Source organism: Amblyomma americanum, chromosome 4 (genome assembly GCF_052857255.1).
Source record: "Amblyomma americanum isolate KBUSLIRL-KWMA chromosome 4, ASM5285725v1, whole genome shotgun sequence".
Classification (NCBI taxonomy): domain Eukaryota; kingdom Metazoa; phylum Arthropoda; class Arachnida; order Ixodida; family Ixodidae; genus Amblyomma; species Amblyomma americanum.
The window spans coordinates 69,616,511-69,644,486 of NC_135500.1; the positions used below are offsets into that span (position 1 = coordinate 69,616,511).

Below are 27,976 nucleotides of genomic sequence, written 5' to 3' on the forward strand. Positions count from 1 at the left end.
TTATTGCTCCCCTCCATTCCAAACCTGATCGCTCTCTAAAAAGAGGGCGGAAGGATGAAGATTTTTTTCAAAAAAGAAAACTGTCATTCCCAAAATTTCATGTCATTCACAGCAAACCTGAAGAACAACAAGCAAGACTGATTTCCCCATTCTTGGTAGCAAAGTGCCTGACAGATACCTTGGGGTTTGGGTATAAGGTATAAAAAATGGCTAGTGGCGACTTACTGCTCGAAATACGTGACACTGTCCAGCACTTGAAACTTGCAAGCATTGTATCGATAGTGAGATTCCTGTCTCCATCACATCACACCTGTCTTTGAACACAGTCCGAGGCGTCATATCAGAAATTGATTTTGTTCACCTCTCTGAAAAAGAAATGCTTGAAGGCCTTGCCGACCAAGATGTCAAAGATGTTCAGCGCATAAAGATCCGGAAGGATAACAAGGAAATAGATACGAAACACCTGATCCTCACTTTCAACACCAGCACACTACCTGAAAGCATTGAAGTCGTGTACCTGAAAATAAATGTAAGGCCACATATACCCAACCCACGCTGATGTTTCAATGCCAGAGGTTCGGCCACGGCTCACAGAGTTGTCGCGGCCGCAAAACTTGCGCGAAATGCTCCTCGAAGGACCTTCAGTCAGATGAATGTGTTACTGCCCCGCGGTGCACAAATTGTGAGGGAGACCATGCTGCATACTTCAGGGCTGGTCCGTCCTGGAAAAAAGAAAAAGAAATAATTACTCTGAAAACCACTGAAAACATTTCTTTCAAGGAAGCGAGAAGGCAGATACGCCGGAACAAACAGATTCTCTTTCACTGCGAAAACAACCTTCGCCGATGTCGTGCGTGGGCGCGGCGCAATACACCAGGCTTCGGCACTTGTCCAGGCCGCACGCAGTGGGCCTATGGCAGGTCCATCCGCGCCCCCTGGTGGAGTAGCTGATACTACTCCGCCAACCCCAAAGCAGGCTGCGCAGACCCCCGGGTCAGCGGGCCTCAAGACCTCTTCCCACAGGTCGAAGTCTAACTCAAAAGTCAGCGTGCATCCTGCACGGTCGTCCAGCGCCTCTGCTGAGGCGATGGACACGACCCGGGGCAGCCCCGTGCCGTCCACATCGGACGGACGGCGGAGGTCTTTGGATCGATCAAAAAAATGTGAGGCTCCGAGTCAAGGGGCCAAATCAAAGGTAATCTAATTTTATCTGCACACACGCACACGAAATTAAGATGGCTTTCATAATGCACTGGAACTGCAGAGGTCTCGTAAAAAACTATAACGACATAAAAGACATTTTAAACACAATTGCTCCTATTGCTTTATGTGTGCAGGAAACCAGTTTAGGCCCTCAGCACACAAATGTGCTAATGAAGTATACTGTCTTCCGCCGTTACCGAGAGGGGGCGAGGAGACTCTCGGGAGGCGTAGTAATCATTGTGCAACCTGGCGTAGCAGCTAGCGGGATCAAACTCAAAACTAGGTTCGAAGCCGTAGCAGCCACCGTGGTTGGTTACAAAACCATTACAATTTGTAGCGTATATCTTCAACGACATCTCGAAGTAAGACAGCATGAATTAGAGAGCCTTTTACAACAGTTACCGGAGCCATACTTGATAGTTGGCGATTTTAATGCACACTCTTGTTTCTGAAGCAGTGAGAAAACCGATAGTAGATTTCAGGTTATTGAGGCTTTTATACTATCCAACAATATTTGTTTATTGAACACCGGTAAACCTACTTATTGCTCCCCTAGTCCAGGAAAAATGAGTGTTTTAGATTTGTCTTTCAGCTCTCCTTCAGTCTTTAACGACTTTAAATGGGATGTCTTAGACAACCCGTACAGAAGCGATCATCTGTCTCCCTGTTAAAATCTGCCTGTCATCCCCGCCATCAGTCACCCTGACAAAACCACGGTGTTGGAAGCTCAATTTAGCCGACTGGTAGCTTTTTAGAACAGCAGCAACGTTAGAAAATATTACGTTAGAAAATCTTAATGTAAATGAAATAAATGAAAAGTTCACAAATTGCATTCTTTCTGCCGCACGCTTGGCTATCCCCCAATCTTCAGGAATAGTACAACGCAAAAATAAAATGTGGTGGACACGAGATTGAAAAGAAGGAAAAATGAAACAAAATAAAGCTTGGGGTGTATTTCGCCTATACGCCACACAGGAGAAACTTATAAACTTTAAAAAAGCAAGAGCAAAAGCGCGGTACATACGTCGAAATGCCGAAAAATTATCCTGGCAGCGTTTCATTTCCTCGATAAACAGCCAAGTCTCTTAGAAAAAAATGTGGGAGGCAGTACACAAAATGAACGGTCGCCACTCTCCATTAACAGTTCCTCTTCTGACCGCCCCTGGTGTACAGACAAATATAAAAGAACAAGCAGACATATTACGCGAACATTTTTTACTGTATCTAGTTCCTCTAACTATACAGAATCATTTTTAAAATATAAAGACTCATCCGAAAAAGAAAGACTGCTGATAAAGGGCAGTGCTCGCGAAGCATATAATAACCCATTTACACTACAAGAAATTAACAATGTACTTTCTTCGGGTAAACAAACTGCACCAGGGCCAGATGAAGTCCATTACGAAATGCTTGCCCGCTTGTCCGAACATGCTGTAGACTCGCTTCTGAAATTTTTTAACAAAATATGGTTATCAGGAGAGATTCCAGAGGCTTGGAAAAAAGCCATAATTGTACCGTTGTTGAAGCCGGGAAAAGTACCTACCTCCCCAGGCAATTACAGACCTCTAGCCCTAACAAGCGTACTTGCCAAATCTTTCGAAAGCGTCCTGAACATTAGATTAATGTTTATATTACAATCTCGTGATCTTCTTGACATCCATCAGTGTGGCTTTAAAAAGGCGTGCTCTACAACCGACCATCTAGTCCGCCTAGAGAACACAGCCCGAGAAGCATTTATACACAAGCAACACTGCCTTGCGGTCTTTTTCGACTTAGAAAACGCCTAGGATACCACATGGAGGTTTGGCATACTGCGGGACCTTGGAGACCTCGGAGTCCGTGGCAGAATGCTAAAATGCTTGAGTGAGTTTTTGACCAACCGTTCATTTCAAGTATGCCTGGGTGCCACTCTTTCTAAAACTTTCATTCAAGAGAACGACGTGCCTCAGGGGTGCATTTTAAGCACCACGCTTTTTATAGTAGAAATCAATTCCCTAGCAAAAATAATCCCAAAGTCTATCATGTTTTCTGTCTACGTCGACGATCTCCAGATTGCTAGCACATCCTCTAGCATTTCATCGTGTGAGAGGCTAATACAGATGACAGCAAATAACCTAACAACATGGGCAGACACAAACGGTTTTAAGTTTTCCACGCAAACGTCGGTAGCTGTTCTTCTTTCGCTTAGAAGAGGACTGCACTCTGATCCCACCTTGCATTTAAATGAAGTCCCACTACCAATTAAAGATGAGCACAAATTTCTAGGAATGACTTATGACAAAAAGCTCTTTCCTACCACACATATACATACTCAAAAAGAAAGCTTCTAAATCTCTGTATATACTAAACGTACTTTCACGAAAACATTGGGGTTCCGATAGGACTTGCCTTTTACGGATTCATCGTTTTGTAGTACGTTCTACATTAGATTATGGATGCATAGTTTCATGGATCAGCGAGGCAATCGTACCTTAAACGGCTAGACCGTACACAATTTCGGCTTGCGTCTTTCCACCGGTGCATACAGGACGTCACCGATAAACAGTCTTTATGTGGAAGCCAACGAGCCGTCTCTTACACGGAGAAGAACCATGCTCACTTGCTCGCACGTTTTAAAAATCCGTTCACTACCTAAACATATCTGTCACCATATAGTCACAAAGTGTGCTTCTAGAACGCTATTTAACAACAAATCATTAGCAATAAGGCCACTTCTCCTGCGTTTTAAAGATGTGTGCAAAAACCTCGGCGTAATGGATGCATTACCTGGCGTTGCTCGAAGACGTGGTCCACTGCCTCCATGGTTCAATTTTCCTCTAATCTGTGGCCTCACTCTTGCACATTTCGTAAAAAGCGAACTCCACAGCAACATATATTACAAGAATTTCGTGCCCTTGAAAAAAAATACAGTAGTTTTACAGAATTTTATACTGATGGATCAAAAACAGATAGTTGCGTAGGAAGCGCAGTGGTGCGAGGAAATTCGGAGCAAATAGTAAGACTACCACAGTGTTCCTCCATCTTCACCGCGGAGTGCTACGCAGTATGGATGACCATAGAAAAAATACTAAGTGAAAGCCTCACAAATGCTGTTATCTACACAGACTCCTTAAGTGTACTTAGAGCTCTCCATTCTAAAAATGCAAGCTCCCCTCTGCTCGGTGACATCATACACAACATAGTAACTGCCACAGCTCAAGGACAAAATATAAAACTGTACTGGGTCGCGAGTCATGTGGGAATAAAAGGCAATGAGAGAGCAGATGAGTGTGCTGGTAAACCGCGTGGCAAGGAAATAATGAAAGTAAATATGCTGTTTAATGATTGTATGAAATCAGTAGCAAGGAAACTAAGAAAAAAAATGGCAGTCGGCTTGGAACAATGAGGTCAAAAATAAAGTACACTTGGTAAAACCAGTTTTAGGTGGATTTAATTCGTTTGTGCACCAAGAACGTTTCAAGAAGTGATCTTATGCCGTCTCCGAATAGGCCACACGCACTATACGCACAACTTCCTACTAACAAAACAAGGCAAACCTGTTTATCAACAATATGGAGATGAACTCACGGTTAACCATATTTTATTCTCTTGTGTTGAACTGGAAGAAATTAGAAAAACGTGTTTTACTGAATTTTATAATAAATGCATTCCTTTCCATCCCGCACTGCTTTTAGGAGATGATGCAATTGTTAATATATCATGTGTTTTTAGCTTTCTTAACGAAACGGCATTTCTCAAGCGACTCTAAATTTTTACCCACTGGTCTGTTTGAAGTTTAGTACACCTCAGCCGATTTCTCAGGCCTGAGAAGAAAGCTGAGGCTTTTATTTTGACTGGTGTGGAGTCTCGATGTCCTTCCGCAGCTAAGGAAGGCTACTGAGGTTACCCGGCCCTCTTTAAAGCTTTTACTTGTAGCCATTTATAAAAATTGTGTATGTGTTCACTGAGTAATATTAATGTTTGAGGGCCGCTAGAGCAAAGATTATTCTTGCATTTCTATAATAATCAACAAAAGACTTTTCCTATACCTTGTTCTTGGCGCATGATGGCCTCAGTTGCCTATGTGCCATAAATTGAAGTTCATAGTTCTTCAGCGCAACGGCACGTTTTTAGCCAAGGAAAAGAAGACAGAAGACAGAAAAGAAGAAGGACGAACAAGGACGAACACAGCGCTGTGTTCGTCCTTGTTCGTCCTTCTTTTCTGTCTTCTGTCTTCTTTTCCTTGGCTAAAAACGTGCCGTTGCGCTGAAGAACTATGAACTTCAATCTACAATACCAACTAGCCCAAGAACTAACTCTACTGATGTGCCATAAAACACAACACACAACACAACTCATAGCTCGCTGCGTTGTCCTTAACTTGAGCTTAAGCCTTTTCGTTAGCCTCCACGTTTTTGCCCTGTAGGTGAGTACTGGGAAGATAAAGGTGTTGTATACGACGAAAAATAAGCAGCCAAAAATCGTCCGCAGGCACTGTTTCTGGAGCACTCCTTGATACTGCACTGGGCAGGAAAGGGCTATTCTAGCTAACGGGTTCACATAGGGATGAGACTAAAATGCAGCTTGCAGCTTATCCATAATTCTGTCCTACTGGTCAACGCACTGCACACTTTAGACCAGCCTTCTGTGCCCAATATGTGCAGACGTATGCAGTTGTCCAAGTGCACCTTTAGAGCTTCGCGACATAATTCTGAGGAGCCATTTTGACAGTAAGCCCTATATTTGTGTTCTGCGAAGAGCCGTCAGCCGCAGATACTTGAGTTCAATACTAGTTAATTCCTTTCTTTCTTCCAATAGAAAATAATAGCCGGCTCACCTGTCATGACTCAGGCTCTGCTTACATTTCCGTCTATATATAAAAAAAACTTCCTGCTTTTTGAAATGATCGACAGCCGGCCAATATAGCCAATTTTTTGTCTACCTCATTTCACTCAACTCTGTCCCATGCATCCCAGCATTCTTAAGGTGTACCTCTAGAATGCGAAATTTACTGCTAAGTTGCTTGTGTCAAAAAGCATTAAATACATTATTGAATATTGTGGTGGCTGTCACGAAGCTAATTTTCGGCGTCTAGCAGTAGACAATAAATTTTAACGAAACCCTCACCGTGTCTTGGCAAGCGAAAAGATTTGCAGCATTGGCGAAAATGCATTCTGTGGACACACCTTTTCGTTACGGCGCACTGATTTTCATTGTAGATCACTAACAATGCTGTGCGCTTACCAACAGAATAAAATGTTTCGTAAGTCAGCGCTAGTTGCAGCTCAGCAGTAGGGCGTATGCAGTACAGGTAAGGGAGCTGCTTCCTTCATTCATTCAGTAACCGCGTAGCCAGCTAATACAATTTAATGTTTAGCGGTCCTGGCCGCCGCTTCAAATCAGTACCAGAAGCAGATCCTTCAATAGGCGGTGGTGCCGCTAGCGGCCGCTTTGGTGCCGAAATTAAACTTCGTGAGAAGCTTTACACTACACGGGAGTATTCGAGGCCTCTACTATGTGTGTGCGTTACACAAGGAGAATAAAGTAGACCAGCATTGTTTAGCAGTAGACAAAAGTTGAACACCAAGAAAACGCTACACTACGTGAAATACGCAGGTAGGTGGCGTCATCTGTGAGGGCCAGGAGAGCCGTCACGTAACGCTTGCAGATGCCAGTGTGCGCCGCAAGTATACGCCTTGTGACACGACCTCGTAGTCAGTCGTGACCACCCTACAGTATATCAAAATGCCTTGAACAGGAACTGTGCGTGTTATGTCTGGAATTAATTTTTGGGGTTATTTAGCCAGCTATTCTCGATGGGCGTTTAGTGCGGGAGGGGACATGTTGCGCAGAATGTTGTTTAGATTCCTTTAGAAAAAGGCTGGGAAGAATGGGATGTTCTATATGCAGCGTCCGCGCGATGGCTGAGCTTTGGAAAAAATTTTCAGGTGATCCTTGACATATCATATCTATGCGTTAGCAGCAAAACGTTCTTTATATACTTGGGTGGCACTCTAAAGTTACTTATGGACGAGGGGGTACACTTCAGCTTGTTAATGCGAAAGCATTAGATGGCTCAGTTCAGTGTCTTCTGTGCGCAAACTCTGTCAACAAAATGTGATCATCGCAAGTGGTACTGATTATAGAATAAAATGATAGAAAAGTGGAGTCTATGAGTGGAGCGAACCCGGACCGCCGGCGTGCGAGTCGGAAACGCTGCCACTCCGCTACGACACCATTTTTAACATGGTATTTATTACAGTGAAGCAATCTTGTATGTACATGAACTATGCACAAATCATGAATAAAACAATCGCAAATCAACGGAATGGAGAATAGGATGACACTCCTAAACATTCAAGAACGAGAGAAGACGCGACTCAGGGCATATCACTATTACATCCTAATACAGCACACCTAAGCAACGACGCACTAGAAACCATGTAATAAAGAACAAAACTTCGACTTTTGAAGTTTAATAAATGTGCATGTAGGGAATGACGAGTTCTTAAAAACGAATCTTCGAAACATTCACTAGAGTCCTACACAATGAAGCTAGTACCAAGTTTTCTTAATTTCCGGAAAATTCCCTCCATGCTTGGCGTGCAGTCGTAGCGCCATCATGTGACACCCACTGAACCCTCCCCCCCCTCCATTCGTAATGTGCGGCGCTAAAGACGTAAGTGTATTTCATAATTTTTATATCCGATGTCAACGCAGTCAGTTCGCTACATCCAAGGTCAACACATGAAAGGAAGTTATGCCTGAGTTGGCATCCTGCGGTTTGTTTTACCTGAGGCAGTGCACAAAGTTCGTATAGATAGCGTACTAAAATCGTTGCTCGCTGGGAAGATTGTCACCTGCCACTTGTTATTGAGAAAGGGCGTTCGCCATTACCGCTTGCTCGGACCCCTCTAATGAGAACGCATGAATAACTAGCCTGAAGTAAAATTTTGACACTACATTCCTGGATATCTCTGTGCAGGACACTGACATCCCGAAGAACGCGGCGCGCGGTCGTCGACGCAGCCAAGTGAGTAGGCACTAAGCTTCGACACATATTTCAACCGTCGCTCTTTGATGAATCAGTGCGTTCAGCCGCGCCTGCTCGGTTGTTGCTACTTCAGCGTCCGACAGACTGTAAATTAAATCCGAATATGCTTGCGCTATTTTACTGTAGTATTCGGGTTGATTGTTATTCATCTGCCAGTATAGTGTGGCGCGTCTTTGGAGGCGTAACATTTGGAGCAACTGTTATGTTTCTTTATATCTCGAAGTACTGTTTCACAAAAGGTCAAAAGGAAAATGTCATACTAACAATTATTTTAACTCGACAGAGCGTCTTTTAAGTATGTTAAGGGGCAAATGCCCCTTTCCTCTCGAACATTGGTGCTTTTTACGCGCAGTAACCAAAACTGCCACGAATCGGTGCCGCTAACCGTCCTTCCTTTTACAGAAATCTGTTCCATTGCACGCTGCCGATTTCCCTGGTGTTGTTACGCGTGCCCTGACCAGCAACACTAGTCTCAATAGGCTCGTTTTGGATGCCTCTTTTTCCGTTCACAAACACGGCGCAAGCTTCAAACGGATGCTGGCCAATCCATGGGCCCCCACCGAACTAATCGTGATGTGTCACAATCGGTCTCATCGCCGCAAGGCACACTTGGTGTTCGACGCGCTAATGACAAATAGAAGGGTGACAACACTTAGCGTCGAAGGCTTCGATGTAGATGCCATAGATGCGAGGTTTTTCTCCAAGCTCCTAGCCCAGAACGACACCATCGAGGATGTCAACCTGGTGGAGATCGAGTGGACGATGAGACGGTGGCGGCGGATTGGACTACCAGTAAGTGGAAATGCCTGCCTCAGACTGCAAGCGTCATTTTGCCACACAATTACGTGATAGCGTACACAGCTGGTTCGGTCGAGAAGCCGTCGGCGGAGGAGTAGTCGGCACAGTGTGTGGGAAATAATCAGGGGCGGCGTAAAAAAAATTGTATCAAGGTAATTTGTGGTTCTAGTGATTTACGGTTGATTGGTGTGTGATAGGCGGACGAGTTAATCAAATCATTGTAATTAACAGACCATACCTTGGTGTAAACAGTGTCACGTCAAAAAATGCGGCCTGAACGGCAAAATCTTCTTCTTTCGATTCGTAACCGGTTTTAGTGTGTCCAGCGCTCCCCCGCCGCCTCTGTTACGGAATTCGACACGTCTGGAAGCCTTTCTTCTCACGATGAGAGCGTTCTCGGTACGACGCATGTTATGCCCATCGGACCAGAAGCACATGCTCTGATGACGTAGGCCAGGAGAGGTTTCTTGATTAATTGGTTAAATAAAAAATGAACAAATTAAAAAATATAAAAAGGAGGTTTCAAAGGTGTCAAAATGCGCGAATGAAAGCCTAATCCACTAAGGTAAAGCGTAATACCATTAAAGTGGAGCTTAAGTGTCTTCTCAAATTTTTGAGAACATCAAGGGTTAGTAGAGTTCAGGTAAATTTGTTTTTGCTTAACCTGATGTTCGCGCTAGAAGTTTTCAGGAAATCCGCTAAGCACCTCTTGAAGGGCTATGTAGAAGGTTCCCGGACACGGAAAAGGGGACAGCATTTGCAACGCCTGTGTGCTAGTAGGAGAAAATGAATAGGAAACGGAAGATGATTTTTGTATCGGTAAAATTTCGAGCTTAAAAATCTGGGGCGTAACTTGAAAGAGCACTAGGCCATCCCAGCCGAGTTTTTGTTCAAAGTAAAATTCACTACCTGAGCTTTTCGTGACTCACTACTGAAAAATGGTTTCCTCCACGGCGGTCCAGCAAACGCTGGGACTGCGCTGTGACAATTCGTAGCAGTTATACAAGCTGCAAACGGTTTTCTACAGGCCGTTATGCAACCGCTTGTGCGACGTTCACAGGGTATAGAAAATTAAAAGGTTATACAACCTATTATACGATGGGATCAGCACATCTGATTGTACAGTAGCTATTTTAATATCATTTTATGTAACTCGCCAGAAGATGTTTCAGTTATTTATTGTATGTCTGGTTACTGTATAACGGCCAGTTTAGAAGGCAAGGCTAATAAGAGACAAGGCAATGGAAAACGCGAAAGCGTCAAGTATTGTTGCAAAGCCAATTAAAAAGATGTTTTCGGCGCTTGTAAGTTTCAAGCGAGAAAGTGCAGCTTCGAGACACATTTCGCCAAACGGCTTCAGACACTCGCGCATTGTGAGGTCGTGTGATGTGACCTCTGTTAGTTCAAGATGGCTGGAAATTTTGCCATAAATAATAAAAACACATAATCGAATAAAATGCAAGAAGAATGCGCGCTCCTTAATAGGTTCATGTACGGTGCATGTAGCAAAAAAGCTAAGTTAACATGCATCTAACTACCAGCAGTTATTAGTGGATTCATTCACTGGCACATAAAATTATCCTTTAATTTTTTTTAGTAAAGAAGTTTCGCGCGACATGCAAAACGTAACAAAACGCGTTCATTTGCGATTCGCTACTAGTACCGGTGCTTTACTTCATTAAAGGTGATATCTGAAAGCGAAAACAAAATTGCACGTAAATAAGAAAAGACGTAAGCAAGACCTATAAGGCGCAATGAAAATTACCCAAAGGTACACTAAAATGCACAAAAAGAAGTTGTAAAAAGCAATGTGCAGGAAAGGAAGGAAAAAGCAAATCGAGAAAGGAAAATGCCAAACCAGAGGGCACGACATACGAAGCGTACGAATCTGTTATCACCTGTCCGCGTGTGCTTGTGGAGCCGATCTGACACGACGATCTGCGCGACGTATAATTCTAAGTGACGACTCCACTGCTTCTCCTCGGGACGTTACTAATGCTACGCACAAAGACGGTTCCACGAATGCCGTCGAACTACGCGATTACGATTGATTCAGGCGCTCCATTACGCAGACGCCTGCTGCGCAGTCTGTCAGTGATTTTCTGGAGTGAAGCAAGAAAAGTGCTGTTTTTAAATAATGCATTTAGAGAGAAAACGTATTTGATTTTTTTAGAAGGAAGTGCCTTTGGTGTAGTTTCGAGATAGTCACGCGAGCAGAGCGCCCAAAAACGATTTCAAAATTATAAAGTTCCATGACAAGATAGGAAGGTTATTATGCTCGAAAATCGGACAATGACACCAGCGTGAGCACTGCACTTCTCAAAGAAAGAATATATTTTGTTGATTAGCAGTTTGGCTAAGCCATATATAATAACTCGAATCATTACCAGTGGGTCGAGCTAGCGCGCACTTGTTAATTCCTAAATTCACGCGACCTTTAGTGGTTAGTTGCAGACGCCTGTATTTCCCCAGTATTAACCATAGAATTGTATACATGTATGGTCGTTGGTCTGGATGGTATTGTTGTCGGAGTTGTGCGACAGACTGATTCTTCTGCTTCGGAATATGCCGACAGGTCATTGACCGCCGAAGTCGCCACGTCGCTGTACAGTTCAAATTCAGCCGATGGACAAATACAAGACTGTACAGTAAGCGAATGCATTTGAATGCTCCCGAATGCATTTGAAAATTGTTGGGAAACACTGGAACTCTGCTTGGTCCAAATGCTAATCTACGTATCGAAGAATGCTGTTTAATGTATCGAATATCATTCTGAAACAAATATCCGCGAAACTGAAATCACCTACTGAGAATACATAAATATGAGTTTGAATACTTTACAATTCGTTTAAGAACGTGATGACGGTAATTCCAGAAGGAATGTGGAGAGGACTCGGACTTTTACAAAATTTTATGGCATCTGGAAAGAGTGCAGGCAAGCTTACTCTTTCTTGTACAAGCCGAGAAGGGTGTGCAATGTGCCAGCGCCCTCCGGCTTTCCAGTTTAAAAGTTGCCGAGAAGGCAGCCTCGGACACATTCCCAGATGTGTGTCCGATATCGGGCACACATCTATATGTCGGGATATCGGATGTGTCCTCAGAGAAAATACCTGGGTCCGTAACTTTCTATCGATCACTTAACACTATCCGAGGCGTAATATCTGGAGCTAATTTTGTCCACATAACCGAAAACAAAATGCTCGAAGGGCTCTGCGACCAAGAAGTCATAGGTGTCCTCCGAATCGATATACGGAAGGGCAATAAGGAAATAGACACGAAACGCTTGATCCTCACATTAAACACCAGCACATTGCCCGACGCAATGATCAAAGGTGCGGCTCGGCTCACAAAGTGGCCGCGGTCGCAAAATTCGCGGAAAATGTGCTTCCAAAGTTCACTATTCTAATGAATGTGACGCAGCCCCGCGCTGCGCAGAGTGTGAATGAGACCATGCTGCATACTCCAGGGCGTGCCGTCCTGGAAGAAAGAAAAAGAGATAATCACCATAAAGACGAAGACATTTCATTTAAAGAAGCGAGAAGGCGCTTTGCGCTTAGTAACATACTCCCCTTCGCAGGAAAGCCCTACTTCGCTGATGTGGTGCACAGGGGCGGAGCACGACACAGCACACCAACACCTGCCGAAGGCACTTTCACTGAGCCCATAGCAGGGCCATCCACGCACCAGGCAGGGACCGCAAAAGCTGCCCTGCCATTGCAAAAGCAGGGAGCGCCGGTCCATGGGTCGGCATCCCGCAAAAATTCCCTTGTCGGGAGAGGCCTGAAACTGACACAACCGCGGTTTCTCGCGGTCTGGTGAGCTGATGGATGTAACTCCCAGTCCGCCTACTTTGCAGCGGCGGAACAGCTCTCTTGAGCGGAAAAAAGACAGCCCTTATAACAGGCCCACCACATAAGTAAATCCTCTTTAGTTCCTTCTCAAAAACATTAACATGGCTGTTATAATTCAGTGGAACTGTAGAGGACTTATGCGGAATTACAATGACATAACACATATTTTAGGGTCAATGTTACCGATAGGTTTATGTCTTCAGGAAACCAATCTCAGTCCAGAACATGTAAAAATCCTGCGACATTATATAACTTTCAGACGGAATCACGAGCAGGCAAATAAACTGGAGGTGTAGCAATTGTCGCCCAATGCGGCGTCCCTGCTCGCGAAATCAAACTCAAAACAATCACTTGAAGCTGTTGCGGTCACGATCGTCAGATATAAAACAAGTACTATTTGTTCTGTATACATTAGTCCACATGTTACATCAACAGTCCATGATCTACAAGAACTCATGCAAGAAATTATTCATGACCTTCCGTAGCCATATATAGTTTTTGGAGATTCTAACACTCAATCTTCTTTTGGGGAATCTTGAGGCCAAACAATCAAAATTTTATCTTTACAGATAATGCATGTCTTTTAATTATAGAAAAAGTCACATACTACTCCTAAAACTCTGGGCAAATGAGCTGTTTAGATTTATCTGTTAGTTCACCTCATGTTTCTAAAGATTTTAAATACCAACCCATATGGTAGCGATCACCTTCTTATATTATTCAGTTTGACGACTCCACAAGACATCACCCCAACAAATTCATCGGCTTTGGAAACTGCATTTGGCGGACTGGGAACTTTTTAGAACAAAAGCCACTTCAGAAAAAATAGTTTTAGAAACTCTCGGCATCGATGAGACGAATGAAAGTTCACAAATTTTATCATAACTGCTGCACAATTAGCTATTCCACAGGCTTCAGTTGTGGCGCGACAAAAGCACAAATTGTGGTGTACTAAAGATTGCAGGGTAGCAAAAAAACAACAAAATAGAGCTTGGGGTAAATTTCGCAGGCACTCGACACAGGAGAACCTCGTAAATTTAAAAAAGGCAAGACCTAAAGCTCTGTACATCCGTTGCAGTGATGGGAAAGCGTCATGAATGAGTTTTGTTTCATCTATACACAGGCAAATCACGTCTAAAGAATATAGGCGCAGGTTCGCAAATTAAATTGAAGCATCTCACCGTTCACAATTTCTCTTCTGACTACACCTGGCACGCAAACAAGCATAAGAGAACAGGCACACATTTTGGGGGAAAACTTCGCGGCTGTTTGAAGTTCGTCTCACTATAAGCAGTCATTACTGAAATACGAAAATGTAGCCGAAAAACAAAGAAATCCAACAATTGGAAATGCAAAACAAGAATACAGCAGTTTAATTACTCTTCAAGATATCAATACAGTACTCTCTGCCGGCAAAAAAACTGCTCCAGGACCCGATCAGATACACTGCGAAATGCTTGTCCATCTTTCTCAGCCGGCCATAGAGGCACTCCTGAGTTCAGTTAACAAAATATTCATAGAAGGGAAAATGCCTAAGGCGTGGAAAACAGCCCGTATAGTTCTTTCCTGAAACCTGGAAAACCACCAACTTCCGCTAGTAGCTAAAGGCCAATAGTCCTTACAATCTGTCTCGCGAAATCCTTTCAAAGTGTCCTGAATATAAGACTAACAGTTCCTTGAATCTTGCGACCTTCTGGATATCCATCAATGCGGTTTTAAAAGGCGTGCTAAAAAGCAGACCATTTAGTTCGCCTTGACAGTACCAGCCGATAATCTTTTATAGACAAACAGCACTGTATTGAAGTTTTATTTGATATCGAGAAAGCGTACGATACAACCTGGAGGTATGGGATCCTCCGCGACCTAGGGCACTTAGGTATCCGTGGTAGAATGTTGAACTTCCTCAGTGATTCCTTTCTTATTGTTATTCTCACGAACGTCTAGGCTCATCCCTCTCGAAGAAATTCAAGAGAATGGAGTACGTCAGGGGTGTATATTAGGCACGACCCTCTTTATTATAAAAATGAATTAGATAGCTAAGAATGCCGGCCACGGAGGTTGAAATTTGAAGGAGGCAGAAATCTAGAGACCCGTGTACTGCGTGACGTCACTGCGCTTTAAAGAACCCCAGGTGGTCGAAATTTACAGAGCCCTTCACTAAGGCGTCTCTCATAGCCTGAGTCGCTTTGTGACGTTAAGCCACATCAGCCAAATAACTAAGATGATCCCGCCGTTCACGTATTCAGTCTATGTCGATGATCTTCAAATAGCCTGCACAACCTCAAACATAACAACATGCGAGAGACAAATACAAGTGACAGTAAACAAGCTAACGACATGGGCAGATAAAAATGGTTTCGAGTCTTACACACCAAAGTCAGTAGCAGTTCTGTTCTCGCCTGGAAGAGGGCTGCACACTGATTTCACTCTTTATCTGAATGAAGTCTCACTACCAGTAAATTTGAGCACAAATTTTTGTGAATAACATTTCACAGCAAATCGCATTACGTCCGCTCATTAACGCCCTCAGAAAGAAAGCTTCTTGATTTCTTAACATACTAGAAGTACTCTGAAAAAAAGACTCAGGCTCTGATTGCACACGTCATTTAGAAATTTATTGCTGAGTAGTACGCTCTACTTTATATTATGAATTTATAGTTTATAGGAGGGAGTGGCGCCATCGTATCTTAGACGATTGGATCCAATACACAGTTAGGGTTACGTCTTTTCACTGGTGCATACAGGACGTCACTTGTATATCTTCTATCATTAGGTGTTCTAACTTTTTAGGTGCTTTACATCACCGACGGTTATTCACATTTCTATAAAATTGTCCCGAAACTTTCTTAAATAGCTAGAGCTTGACGCATGATGGCCTTAGAAGCTCTGTGCCATAAACTCCAACACAGCACAATACAGTTTGTGTTTAAAAAACAATGTTAAACAACATACACAAAGAACTATTCAAACACTGCGCACTTTTCCGCCCGTAGGGGGCGTCTGCAGCTTGCAGACGTTGCAAGTGGCGACAACACGAGTTCCCAGGCATCCGCAGGGATATGGCCGCAGAGAAATGATGGTGAACAGTGCATCACCACGGACCCGAGCAACCGCGCTTAGCCGTGCGTGGCATCGCCGTGCCCGGGGAAAAGGTGGTACTGGTGGTTGAGCTGATGCCGGGCGTTTGGATATTTAAGGCCCCTCGGCGTAGGCAACACACCACTTTCGCCCCAGCTTCCTGTAGACGACACCTCCGGCATTACCAGACCGGGAAAATCGGCAGTCGGCTTTTCCTATCCTCTCCTTTATCTTTCGCTTTCCTATATTCTTTTTCAACTCTGCTGTGTCCTACTCAAGTCTTCGTTTTTTTTATTGGCGGAGAGAGTTAACCTTGTGTAGCGAACTACCCTGGGTTGTTTCATATTTGTTTAGAGTTGAGGTGTACAGCTGGCGTGGGCCGGACTTGCCTGCAATTTCCTCTCCCATGCCCTTGTTGGGCTGCATGGTGGGCGGCAGGCACCACGGCCGAACAACACAGCCATTCTATGGCTCATTCCCCTTCAAAAATGGTCGCCCTCTACAGATAGAGCGGAACGAAGCAAGCAAATAATTATTAAAAAAAACACATGAAGTCTATTCCAAATGTCACGTTGTCCACAGTAAAGATCCTGAAAAACCAGCAAGGGAAATATCCCCTTTCACAGTTGCGAAATGTCTGAAACAAGCCTTGGTCCACGGTTACAAGGTGACCAATGTAGCTAGTGGAGACTTGCTTCTTGAGACGCGCGGTAAAGATAAAGTTCCGAAACTTTCTACCATTATGTCATTTGTGGGCATTCATGTCTCTGGCACACCTCACAGGTCGCTAACACAGTCCGCGGGGTGATCACAGAAATTTTTTGCTGGATCTCACCGAGAAGGAAATACTCGATGTCCTCGCCGATCAACATGTCATTAAAGTCCAAAGAATCAAAATAAGAAAAGATGACAAAGCGATCCCAACCAAACACCTTATACTTACTTTCACTTGTTTCACACTCCCCGACTCCATCAAATTGGGCTACACAATGAATACTGTGAGACCATACGTTCCCATCCCCCGACGCTGTTTCAATTGCCAAAGATTTGGCCATAATTTTCTGAGTTGCCGAGGCCGCAAAACAGGCGCAAAATGCGTTTAGAAGGAACACTCCTCAGAAAACAGTGAATCAGCATTCCGCTGCGCTAACTGTGAAGGCTACCACCCAACTTACTCCAGGTCTGGCCCATTGTGGAAGACGAAAAAAGAAGTCATTACATTGAAAACTCAAGAGAAAATTTGTTTGAAATAGGCAAGAACACGCATCAGAAGGGTAAACAAATTTTTATTTGAACCTGCACACAAGATATGCCGATGTGCTGCGCTGGGGCGACCCGCCACACCGTCCTCTGGCACCTGCCCAGACTTCACGTAGTGAGGCTGCAGTAGGGCCACCCGAGCCCTAGGTGAAAGTAGCGGACACTGATCTACCACCTCTAAAGCAGGTCATGCTGCCTCCCTAGGCGGCGAGCCTCGAGACCTCTGCCCACTAGGCCAGGTCTCACTCAAAGACCCACGTGCAGTATGCACGATCGTCCAGCACCTCTGAGGAGGTGGACACGAGCCAGTGTAGCTTCCGTCGGCGTCACAGGTACCGCAGAACTCCCTGGAACGAAACAAAAGATAAAAGCCCCGAATCAAGGGGCCAACATAAACCTAGTTTCTGAACCGACAAGATGGCATTCATGACACAGTGGAATGCAGGGTACTTTTAAATAATCCTAGTGGCATATAGGATATCTTAGCTTCATTCTTCCCGGTGGCCCTGTGCTTGCAGGTAACTAACATAGGTCCCCACCGTACAAATGTACTAAAAGAATCTAAATTATTCCGCCATGACCGAGAGCATGCAATCAGGCTATCGGGAGGGGTAGCCAACATTGTGCAGAACGATATTATAGCCCGTGAATTAAAACTTACAACTAAATTAGAGGCTCTAGCAGCCACTCTTCTTACATATAAAACTCTTACAGTGTGTTCTGAACACCTAAAGCCGCACATGAAAGTTACCCACACAGAGCAAGAAAACCTTTTAGCAAACTACTACAGACTTATCTGTTAGTTGGGGATTTTAACGGGCATTCTTCTTTCTGGGAAGTGAAAACAGATAATAGAGCTGAAATTATATAGGATGTTATATTCAGCAGTAATATTTGTTTGCTGAACTCTGGAAAAACTACATACTGCTCTCCAGCCTCAGGAAAAATAGCTGTTTAGATTTGTCTTTTAGTTCGACGTCTGTTTTTAGCGATTTTAAATGGGACGTCATAGACAACCCATAAAGAACCAATACCCTCCCTGTAAAAAACAGCCTAACATCAGCAATGGAATTATCCCAACAAAACCGCTACGCTGGAAGCTCCCTTTAGATGACTGGTAACGTTTCAGATCGGAAGCCAGTTTAGAAAAAATAGCTTCAGAAAATATTGATTTGATGAAATAAATCAAACGTTCACCGATTGCAATGTAACTGCCGCATTTTTGGCTATTCCTATGTCTTCGCCAATGTTACCGCAAAATCACAAAGTTTGGTGGTCACAAGATTGCAAGGATGCAAACGAACGACAGAATAGAGATCGGGGTAATTTTCGCCGGTACCCCACACAAGAGAACCTGGTAAATTTGAAAAAGGCAAGAACTACACCTCGAAACGTCCATTGTAGTGCCGAGAAAGTATCATAGCAGAGCTGTGTGTCATTCACAAACAGTCAAATCACGTAACAAATGTGGGAACAGGTAAGAGAATTATATGGCAGCTTCTCACCGTACACATTTCCGCTTTTGACAACACCTGGTACCCAAACAAATATAAAAGAACCGGCAGATATATTAGGAAAGCAATTCGCTGCAGTTTCTAGATCGTCACATTACACAATTATTTTTAAAATACAAAAACATTGCCGAAAATCAGACTACCAAAAAGTGGAGCTGCTTATGAGCAATGCAAAACATTAAGTATGCTCCAGGAAATCAAGAGTACTATCTGCCGGCAAAAAACCGCTCCAGGACCCGACCAAATACACTGTGAAAAGCTGGCTTATCTTTTCGAGTCTGCCATTGGGGCACTTCTAAGATTCGTTAAAAAATTTGGGTATCAAGGAAACTACCCCCAGCATGGAAGAACCTCATATTGTGTCGTTTCTCAAATTCGGGAAAAAAAAAACTCCCTGCAGTTACATACCTACAACTCTTACCAGTTGCCTCGCGAAAGTTTCTGAAAGTGTCCTCAATATAAGATTATCCTTAGTCCTTCAATATTGTGAACTTCGTCATATCAGTACAAGTGTGGTTTTAAAATAGTATGCTCCACTACAGATCACTTAGTTCGTCTAGTAAATACAGTTATAGAAGCTTTTTTGCACAAAGAACACTTTCTTGCAGTCGTTTTCGATTTACAAAAGACCTATGACACCACCTGGAGGTTCGGGATTCTTCAAGACTTGACCCAGCTTGGCATCCGGGGCAAGATGTTGAATTGCTTAAGACTTTTTGTCAAATCGTTCATTCTAAGTACGCCCAGGGACAACCATTTCAATAAATTTTATTCTGGGGAATGGAGTACCTCAAGGATGTATTTTAAGTACAACACTCCTCACCATAAAAATGAATTCTGTTAGGAAAATAATCACAAGGTCTGTTATGTATTCTGTCTGTCGACGATCGTCAGATAGCATGCGCATCCTCCAACATATCCACGTGTGAAAGACTACAGCTAACAATAAATAACTGGCAACTTGGGCAGACAGGAATAGTTTCCAGTTCTCTCCCGAAAAGGCAGTGGCCTTACTTTTTCCGCTCAAACTCTGCCTGCAGACAGATCCCGCACTACATTTAAACCAAACCGAGGTACCGTTAAAAACTGAAGACAAATTCTTAGGCATGACATTTGAGAGAAAACTTACTTTCCTGCCTCACATAAATGCGTTAGAAAAGAACTCATCTCGATCACTGACTATACTTAAAGTCCTTTCACTGGGGTTCTGACAGGGCAAGCCTTCTACAGATTTATCTGTCTGTGGTACGATCCTGCTTAGACTATGGTTGCGTGGTCTATGGTTCAGCTAGGCCGCCTTACTTGAAACGACTAGAACCAGTGCATAATTTTGGTTTGCATCTTCCACTGGCGCATATAGGGCGTCGCCCATAAACTGTCTTTATGTTCAAACTAATGAACCATCATTTACAGATAGAAGAAGCATGCTTACATGCTCATACATTCTAAAAATGCGTTCCCTACCAAGACATATCTGTTACAAAATAGTTACAAAGTGCCAATCTAGAACACCCTTTATAACAAACCACAAACTGCCAGGCCACTACTCTTGCGTTTTGAAGAGTTGTGCCACAATATCGGCGTACTAGATACATCACCTAGCATTGCACATAGACGAGATCCACTGCCTCCATGGTACAATTTTCCTGTGATATGCGATTTCACCCTTACACACTTTCACAAAAGGCATACTTCGCAACAACATATATGGCAAGCTAGCAGTTAAAGCAAAATACAATGGTTTCACGGACTTTTATATTGATGGTTAAAGAAATAAATAATCAGACTTCCACTGTGTGAGTCAATTTTCACAGCCGAATGTTACGCTGTATGCTTAGCCGTAAGAAAAATGCTGAATGAGAACATAAGAAATAGTAATATTAACACATATTTCCTCAGTTCTTACAGTACTCCGCGATAAAATGCAAGCACTTCGAATCTCGGTGACATCATACACATTATAACGCTAAAATGCAATCACTCCGATTCTCAGTGACATCATACACAATATATCGAAAGGCGTAGCTGAAGGAAAAAATGTATAACTTTGCTGGGTGCCGAGCCATATCGGTATTAGGGGCAACGAGAGAGCAGACCTCTGTGCTGCGCGGGCTCGTGGCAAGCAAATAAAAAGAGTAAATATTCCTTTTAAAGGTTGCATGAAATTGGTACTTTGTGAAATAAGGAAAAATTGTAACTTCGCTTGGGACAATGAAGCAAACAAACTACACGTTGTAAAACCAGTTTCTGGAGAACGGAATTCCTGCACCCACCAAGACTGTTTAAGGAAGTGATTGTCTGCCGTATTCGTATAGGACGTACACACCTCACACATAATTTCCTATTGACAAAACAAGAGAAGCCCCAATGCGAATTATGCGATGAGCTAACTAGAAACCATGGTTTATTTTCATGTAGAAAACTCCAAAAACTGAGGAAAAATGTATTTTGCAGTTTTTACAATGAACACATGCCATTCCACACATTATTCTTATGTGAAGAGGGATTTGTTCAGATTTCACAAGTTATTAAGTTTTTAACGTGATGAAGCCTCCTAAAAAATTGTAGACCTAATAATATATAGTCACTTCATAACACCAGTATTTTTTAACCACACCACAGCCCATTACTCAATCCTGAGAAGACGGCTGAGGACTTTATTCGATTGGTTGGGAGCCTCGGCATCCTTGCACAGGCAAGAATGGTTGCAGAGGTTACCGGACTTTCTGTACAGCTTTCACTAATGTTAATTTCTAAAATGTCTTGTCTTCGGCATGACATCGTAGTAAAACCTACGTTTTAAGCAGTCTACACACTGATCACTTTTCACTTTTTTATAAAATTCTGCAGATCTTTATATACACTGTGCTTGGCGCATGATGGCCTTAGCTACCTATGTGCCATTAAACGCAACATAAACACACACTTTTCCAAAAAGATCGAGTTGGCACCATAGGGGTGGTGATGCCGTTGTCGCGAACTACGTTGTAATAGTCAAGGAGTTACGCCTAAACACTCCTTTAGAAGTTAGCGCAATAAAGGTTCAGCTCAAATGTCTGAGGACTGTAGCTTCTCTTTATCTTCCATGAAATATTCCTTCCTCGGTAAATGACCTTCTAGACTTAGTCAATGAGTTACCAAAACCTTTTCTGGTCCTTGGAGACATCAATGCTCACCACCCACTGTGGGGTAGCGAGAAGACAAATATGCGCGGGTAAATAATATAACAGTTACTGGACTCAAAAAACAGTAGCATATTAAACAACAGCGACGCGACGTACTTTAGCACCTCAAACAAAACCTACTCTTCAATAGACATATTGCTGGCGTTGCCCTGATTGACCTTGCATTATTCGTGTTATGTAAAGCAAAACCCTTTTGGTAGCGACCGCTTTCCTATCCTCCTTCAAGCCACAACTCCATAACCAACGTCGTTTTTTCGGCCTCATCAGTGGAAGCTGGAACATGGCAAGTGTGATGTATTTAAAGAATATGCCATAACAACACCCTAAGCTCTCATACGTTTAACTATAGATGAAGAAAATAGGGCCATGACAAAGATAATCATCGAAGCCGCTTTAGTATCAATCCCCCGTTCCAGTGGAAATCTTCCAAAACGTTCAAAACCGTAGTGAAATGAAGACAGCTGTCAAATGAGAAAAGCACAAAACAAGGCATGGCAGATCTTCAAACGATATCCAGTGACAAAAATTCATATAACCTTTAAAAAACAAAAGTGAAAGTGCGTAATGTTCAGCTGAGAGCAAATAACAGGTCGGGGAAAAAGTTCGTTTCTAGAATAAACAGGAATACTTGAGACAAACTAGTGTGGGAAAAATACGTGAAATGGATGGTTAAAACAGGGCTTTTACGATCCCTCTTCTTACTTAAACTGATGCTGGAAGTGCATCCCTTAAAGAACAGGCAGATATTTTGGGAGAACATTTTCATAATGTATCTATACCTGCAGGATATACAGAGAAGTTCTTTAAACAAAGGAAACGCCAAAAAATGGCTTCCACAACCAACAACAAGCATAGAGTAAAACTGCGAGCTCAAATTGTCTGAACTCGAGCTCGTGTTGGCAAACTGCAAGACCACTGCGGTTGGTTCATATGGAATTTAATACAGCATGCCGATAAGTCCCCCTCCTTCAATAAAATCATTGCTTTGCTTTTTTAACCGTATCACGAAAGAAAGTAAACTGCCTAACGACTGGAAAACTTCAATAGTCAACCCAATACTCAAGCATGGAAAAGGGCGATGGCTTGCAGAAAGCTAACGCACGATAACTGTGACTAGCCATCTCTGTAAAGCCTTTGAACGTCTCGAAAATGCAAGTCACGTGTACGTTTCAGAAATGAACCAGCGAATAGATCGTTTCCTGTGGGGTTTCTGACGGCACCGATCAACGGTAGACCTATTGGTGCGCCTTGAAACAAACATCCGATAGGTCCACGCAAAATATTTTGATCGAGTAAAGGCATACGACACAACCTGGAGGTTTGGAATCCCCCAGGACCTCGCTAACACTGGAATTGCCAGAAAAATGCTCCTGTGTATTGAAGACTTTCTTTCCGTACCTTTAGAGTCCGATTGGCCAACACTCCACCTGATGTTCAAGAACATAGAGTCCGCCAAGGTAGCGTGTTGAGTGTGACGCTCTTTTCATTAAAAATTAATTTAATAACTAATATAATCCCGCCTATTGTGCAGTACTCATTGTATGTAGATCTTCAAATCAGTTTTGCATCATGCTACTTTGCTGTCTCTGAATGACAAGTATATACAGTAAATCGACTCACAAAGCGGGCAGATGAGAAAAACTTCCAGAGAAAATCTCTTTCAGTCTGCTTCTGACGCAAACGATGCTTGCTTCCACATCAATCCCCGCATCTCAATGGGAAAACGATCACCGTAAAAACCGAACAAAAGGTTGTCGGTTTCAGCTTTAATTCCATACTAACATTTAGGCCACGCGTCAAACAGCTGAAGCTCCTAACTCGAGACGGAACAAATATCCTGAAACTTCTGTCCCACTTGACATAGGGTGCATGCAGATTTTGCTTACTCCGCCTATACCGATCACTGATTCACTCAAAGATGGGCTATGGGTGCGGTGTTTAGTGTTCAGCCCAACCATCCACATTGAAAGCTCTAGGGCCCGTCCATCACTTCGGTTTAAGGATTACTTAAGGCGCTTACCGAATGTCGCCTATTCAGAGCCTATATATGGAATGCCACGAACGATCCTTGCAATCGCGAATAATGTTCTTAATAATGAGATACCCACAAAAGATGTTTTCATTGCCGAGTCACTCATGCAAGCCTATTTTGAAAAATACCCGTCAGATGGCTCTCTAGCGTTATGAGACAAACTACATACCAACCATATGAATTAGAACAAACCAGACCGCCGAATCATATCAAATCAACCTTTATGGAGAGCATCTGCTCCAGTACGACAATGACATCGCACCCTGGATGAAAACGCCCCTGCTGTGCAATTTTGCATTGGCCAAGTACCATTAGAAAGCTGTACCGCTGGCATTTATAGAAAGCGAGTTTGTTGAAATGGAAAAAAAATATAACAAATTTACATCTTTATACAAAGATTACTGCTTCAAGTTGGGCGTGCTGGTACATATTTTCCAGAAAAGCAGCGCTCAAAAGACGTGGACATGGACGAGACGATAAGGATCAGTGCCCATCCTTGTCGTCTCGTCTTTGTCCACAGCTTTTTAGCGATGCTTTCCTGGAAAATAATGCACAGATGGTTGAAAAACGCATGACCTTATTAGTGCAAGTGCTGCGCACAAGGGTTCCACGGGCCGTGCCATTATATAACCGCAAAGCACGCGTGTACCATGCGAAATTATATGGCATATTAACAACACCGGACAATCTAAGCAATCAACTCAACAAAAACGTAGTAATATACACATACTCTAGAACTGCCACGACTGCAATTGGTTCTAAATAATGATAAAAACCCTCTTTTACTCTATATCCTTCAACAACTTCATCAGCTTGCGATACGCGGGTACAGTGTACGGTTCCGCTGGGTTACTATTAATGTTGGGATTCCAAGAAACGAGCTTGTTGACTCCGTGGCAGAAAAAGCAACCAGGAGCGATGCCGACAAAATGAAGATTCCAAGCGACTACTATAAAGGAGCATTTAAGCGACAGCTGAAATCTAGAAGGCACGTTGAATGGAACGATGAACAAAATAAAATGCACCTGATACATAAAACAATGGGAGTGCTATTACAAATTGTATGAAGTCCTACTTTCAAGACTACGAATCGGACACACACACACTTAAAAAACATTCAGTTCCTTATGGGAGCAGAACCACCTGAGTGCGAGCACTGCAGTGGCTCGCCTTCAGTCATTCGCATCCTTTAAGCCGGACCTTTTATAAAGCGCGGGCCACCGCGGTGGCTCAATGCTTATGACACTGGCTGCTGCCTCGACAGACCCTGGTTCGATCCCGGCCGCGGCGTTCGAAATTCAGTGGGGGCGAGATTCTAGAGTCTCGTGTACATTGCGATGTCAGTGCACGTTAAGGAACCCAGGAGGTCGAAATTTCCGGAGAACTTGACTACGTCGTCCCACATAGCCTGAGTCGATTTGGGACAGTAAACCCTCATAAACTGTAAACCATTTTATGAAAAGAATCGTCATGCTCATTTTTGCATACATTTACAATTATCGCGTACCATACCACTCGTCTCTTTTATTAAGTGATGAACCTATGGCATCAGTTGACAATGTTGTGGAATTTTAAAATAGCACAACAATTTTAAAGTTTTTAGATTTTTTTATATCACACCATCTAAACGCCCCCGCAGGGGGGCGCCTGCAGTTTGCAGGCGTCGCGACGGTGAGTGGCGACACCGCGGGTTCCCGAGCATCCGCAGGGACATCTCCGCAAGGGGATGATGGTGAACTGTGCATCACCACGGACCCGAGCACCCGCGCCTCGCCGTGCGTGGCATCGCCGTGTCCGGGGAAAAGGGGATCCTGGTGGTTGAGCCGATGCCGAGCGTTTGGACCCTTAAGGCCCCTTGGCGGAAGCAACACACCACTTTGGCCCCAGCTTCCTGCAGACGGCACCTCCGGCCTGACCCGACCGGGGGGAATCGGCAGTCGCCTTTTCCTATCCTCCTCTTCATCTTAAACTTTCCTATCTCTGTCTCACAACTCTCCTGTATCCTACTCACTTCTTGGTTTTTCCTTTTTTCCTGGCGGCGAGGGTTAACCTTGTGTGACCAACTACCCTGAGTTGCGTCATATTTGGTTGTGGTTGAGGTGTGCAGCTGGCGTGGGCGGGGCTTGCTATCGAGTTCCTGTCCCGTCCCCTTGTTGGACTCCGTGGTGGGTGGCTGGCACCATGACCGAAAAACAAAGTTTTTTTGTGGCTCCCCAACTTTCGGGGCCCGATCGCTCTCTCGGGGGGGGGGGGCGGAGCGAGGCAGACAACTTCTTTCAAAAAAGAAAAGTAACTTTCCCCAAATATCATGTGATCCACAGTGAACAACAAGATAAACAGGCAAGAATAATATCCCCCTTCCTTGTGTCAGGGTGCTTGACTGAAACCCTAGGCATTGGCTATAAGCTGTCAAAAGTGGCCAGCGGCGACTTATTGCTCGAACTGTGTGACAACGTCCAACATTCTAAGCTCTCCAACCTAACGTCCATAGGGGAAATCCCGGTCTCCGTGACTCCTCATCGCTCACTAAACACTGTCCGAGGCGTAATATCGGAAAATGATTTTCTTCACATAACTGAAAAAGAAATGCTCGAAGGGCTCATCGACCAAGACATCATAGATGTCCACCGAATCAAAATCCGGAAGGACAACAAGGAAATAGACACAAAACACATGATCCTGACGTTCAACACCAGCACCCTGCCCGACACAATCGACGTGGGATATTTGAAAATCAATGTACGACCATACATACCAAACCCTCGCAGGTGTTTCAACTGCCAAAGGTTCGGCCACGGCTCACAGAGCTGCCGCGGTCGTAAAACTTGCGCAAAATGTGCCTCTAAGGATCACCAGTCTGATGTATGTGACGCAGCCCTGTGCTGTCCAAACTGTGAAGGAGAACATGCTGCATACTCCAGGGCGTGTCCTTCCTGGAAGAAAGAAAAAGAAATTATCACCATAAAGACCAAAGAAAACATTTCTTTTAAAGAAGCGAGAAGGCGTTTTGCGCTTACAAACACATTCTCCTTCACAGCAAAACAAAACTTCGCTGATGTGGTGCGCAGGGGCGTAGCACCACACAGCACTCCGGCACCTGCCAAGGCCGCTCCCACCGAGCCTATGGCAGGGCCATCCACGCCCCAGGCAGGGTCAGCGAAAGCTGCCCTGCCCCTGCCAAAGCAGGGACCGCCGGTCCATGGGTCGGCATCCCGCAGGACCTCCCCCCGTCGGGAGAGGCCTGAAACTAACACAACCGCGGCTGCGCGGTCCTCCAGCACCTCTGTTGAGGTGATGGATACAACACCCACTCCGCCTCCATTACAGCGGCGGAACAGCTCTCTTGAGCGAAAAAAAGACAGGCCCCTCATAACGGGCCCACCTCATAAGTAAATCTCCTTTCATTTTCTTTTAAAAACACAAGCATGGCTTTTTTAATTCAATGGAATTGTAGAGGACTTATGCGGAATTATAGTGACATAACACATATTTTAGGGTCAATGTTACCCATAGTTTTATGTCTTCAGGAGACCAATCTTGGTCCACAACATGTGCATATCCTGAAACATTATCAAACTTTTAGACGCGATCGCGAGCAGGCAAATCGACTCTCAGGAGGCGTCGCAATTGTCGTCCAAAGCGGCGTCCCTGCTCGAGAAATCAAGCTCAATACAAAACTTGAGGCGGTTGCAGTCAGCATCGTCAGCTATAAAACACTAACAATCTGTTCCGTATACATTCCTCCACATTTTACACTAACAGTCCATGATCTAGAAGAATTGATAGATGAACTTCCAGAGCCATATCTGGTAGTTGGGGATTTTAACGCTCACTCCCCTTTTTGGGGAAGCGAGCGCTGCGACTCTAGGGGGCAAACAATCGAAGATTTTATCCTCTCAAATAACATCTGTCTTTTAAATACTGGAAAAGCAACTTATTGTTGCCCAAGCTCAGCAAAAATGAGCTTTATCGATTTAGCTTTCGCATCACCATCGCTTTTTACAGATTTTAAATGGGATGTT

The 27,976-nt window shown here is 43.9% G+C and overlaps 1 protein-coding gene across 2 annotated transcripts in view; it reads left to right on the forward strand.

Moving 5' to 3' along the window:
* Window positions 1-27,976, forward strand: part of LOC144130166 (uncharacterized) — a 123,198-nt gene that overhangs the window by 49,897 nt on the left and 45,325 nt on the right. The window contains exons 4-5 of one of the 2 annotated variants that reach the window (XM_077664170.1): window positions 8,168-8,215; window positions 8,639-9,028. In XM_077664170.1, coding sequence (XP_077520296.1) covers window positions 8,168-8,215; window positions 8,639-9,028 — 438 coding nt within the window. The remainder of the gene's footprint in view (window positions 1-8,167; window positions 8,216-8,638; window positions 9,029-27,976) is intronic. The other variant, XM_077664172.1, reaches the window with a different exon arrangement.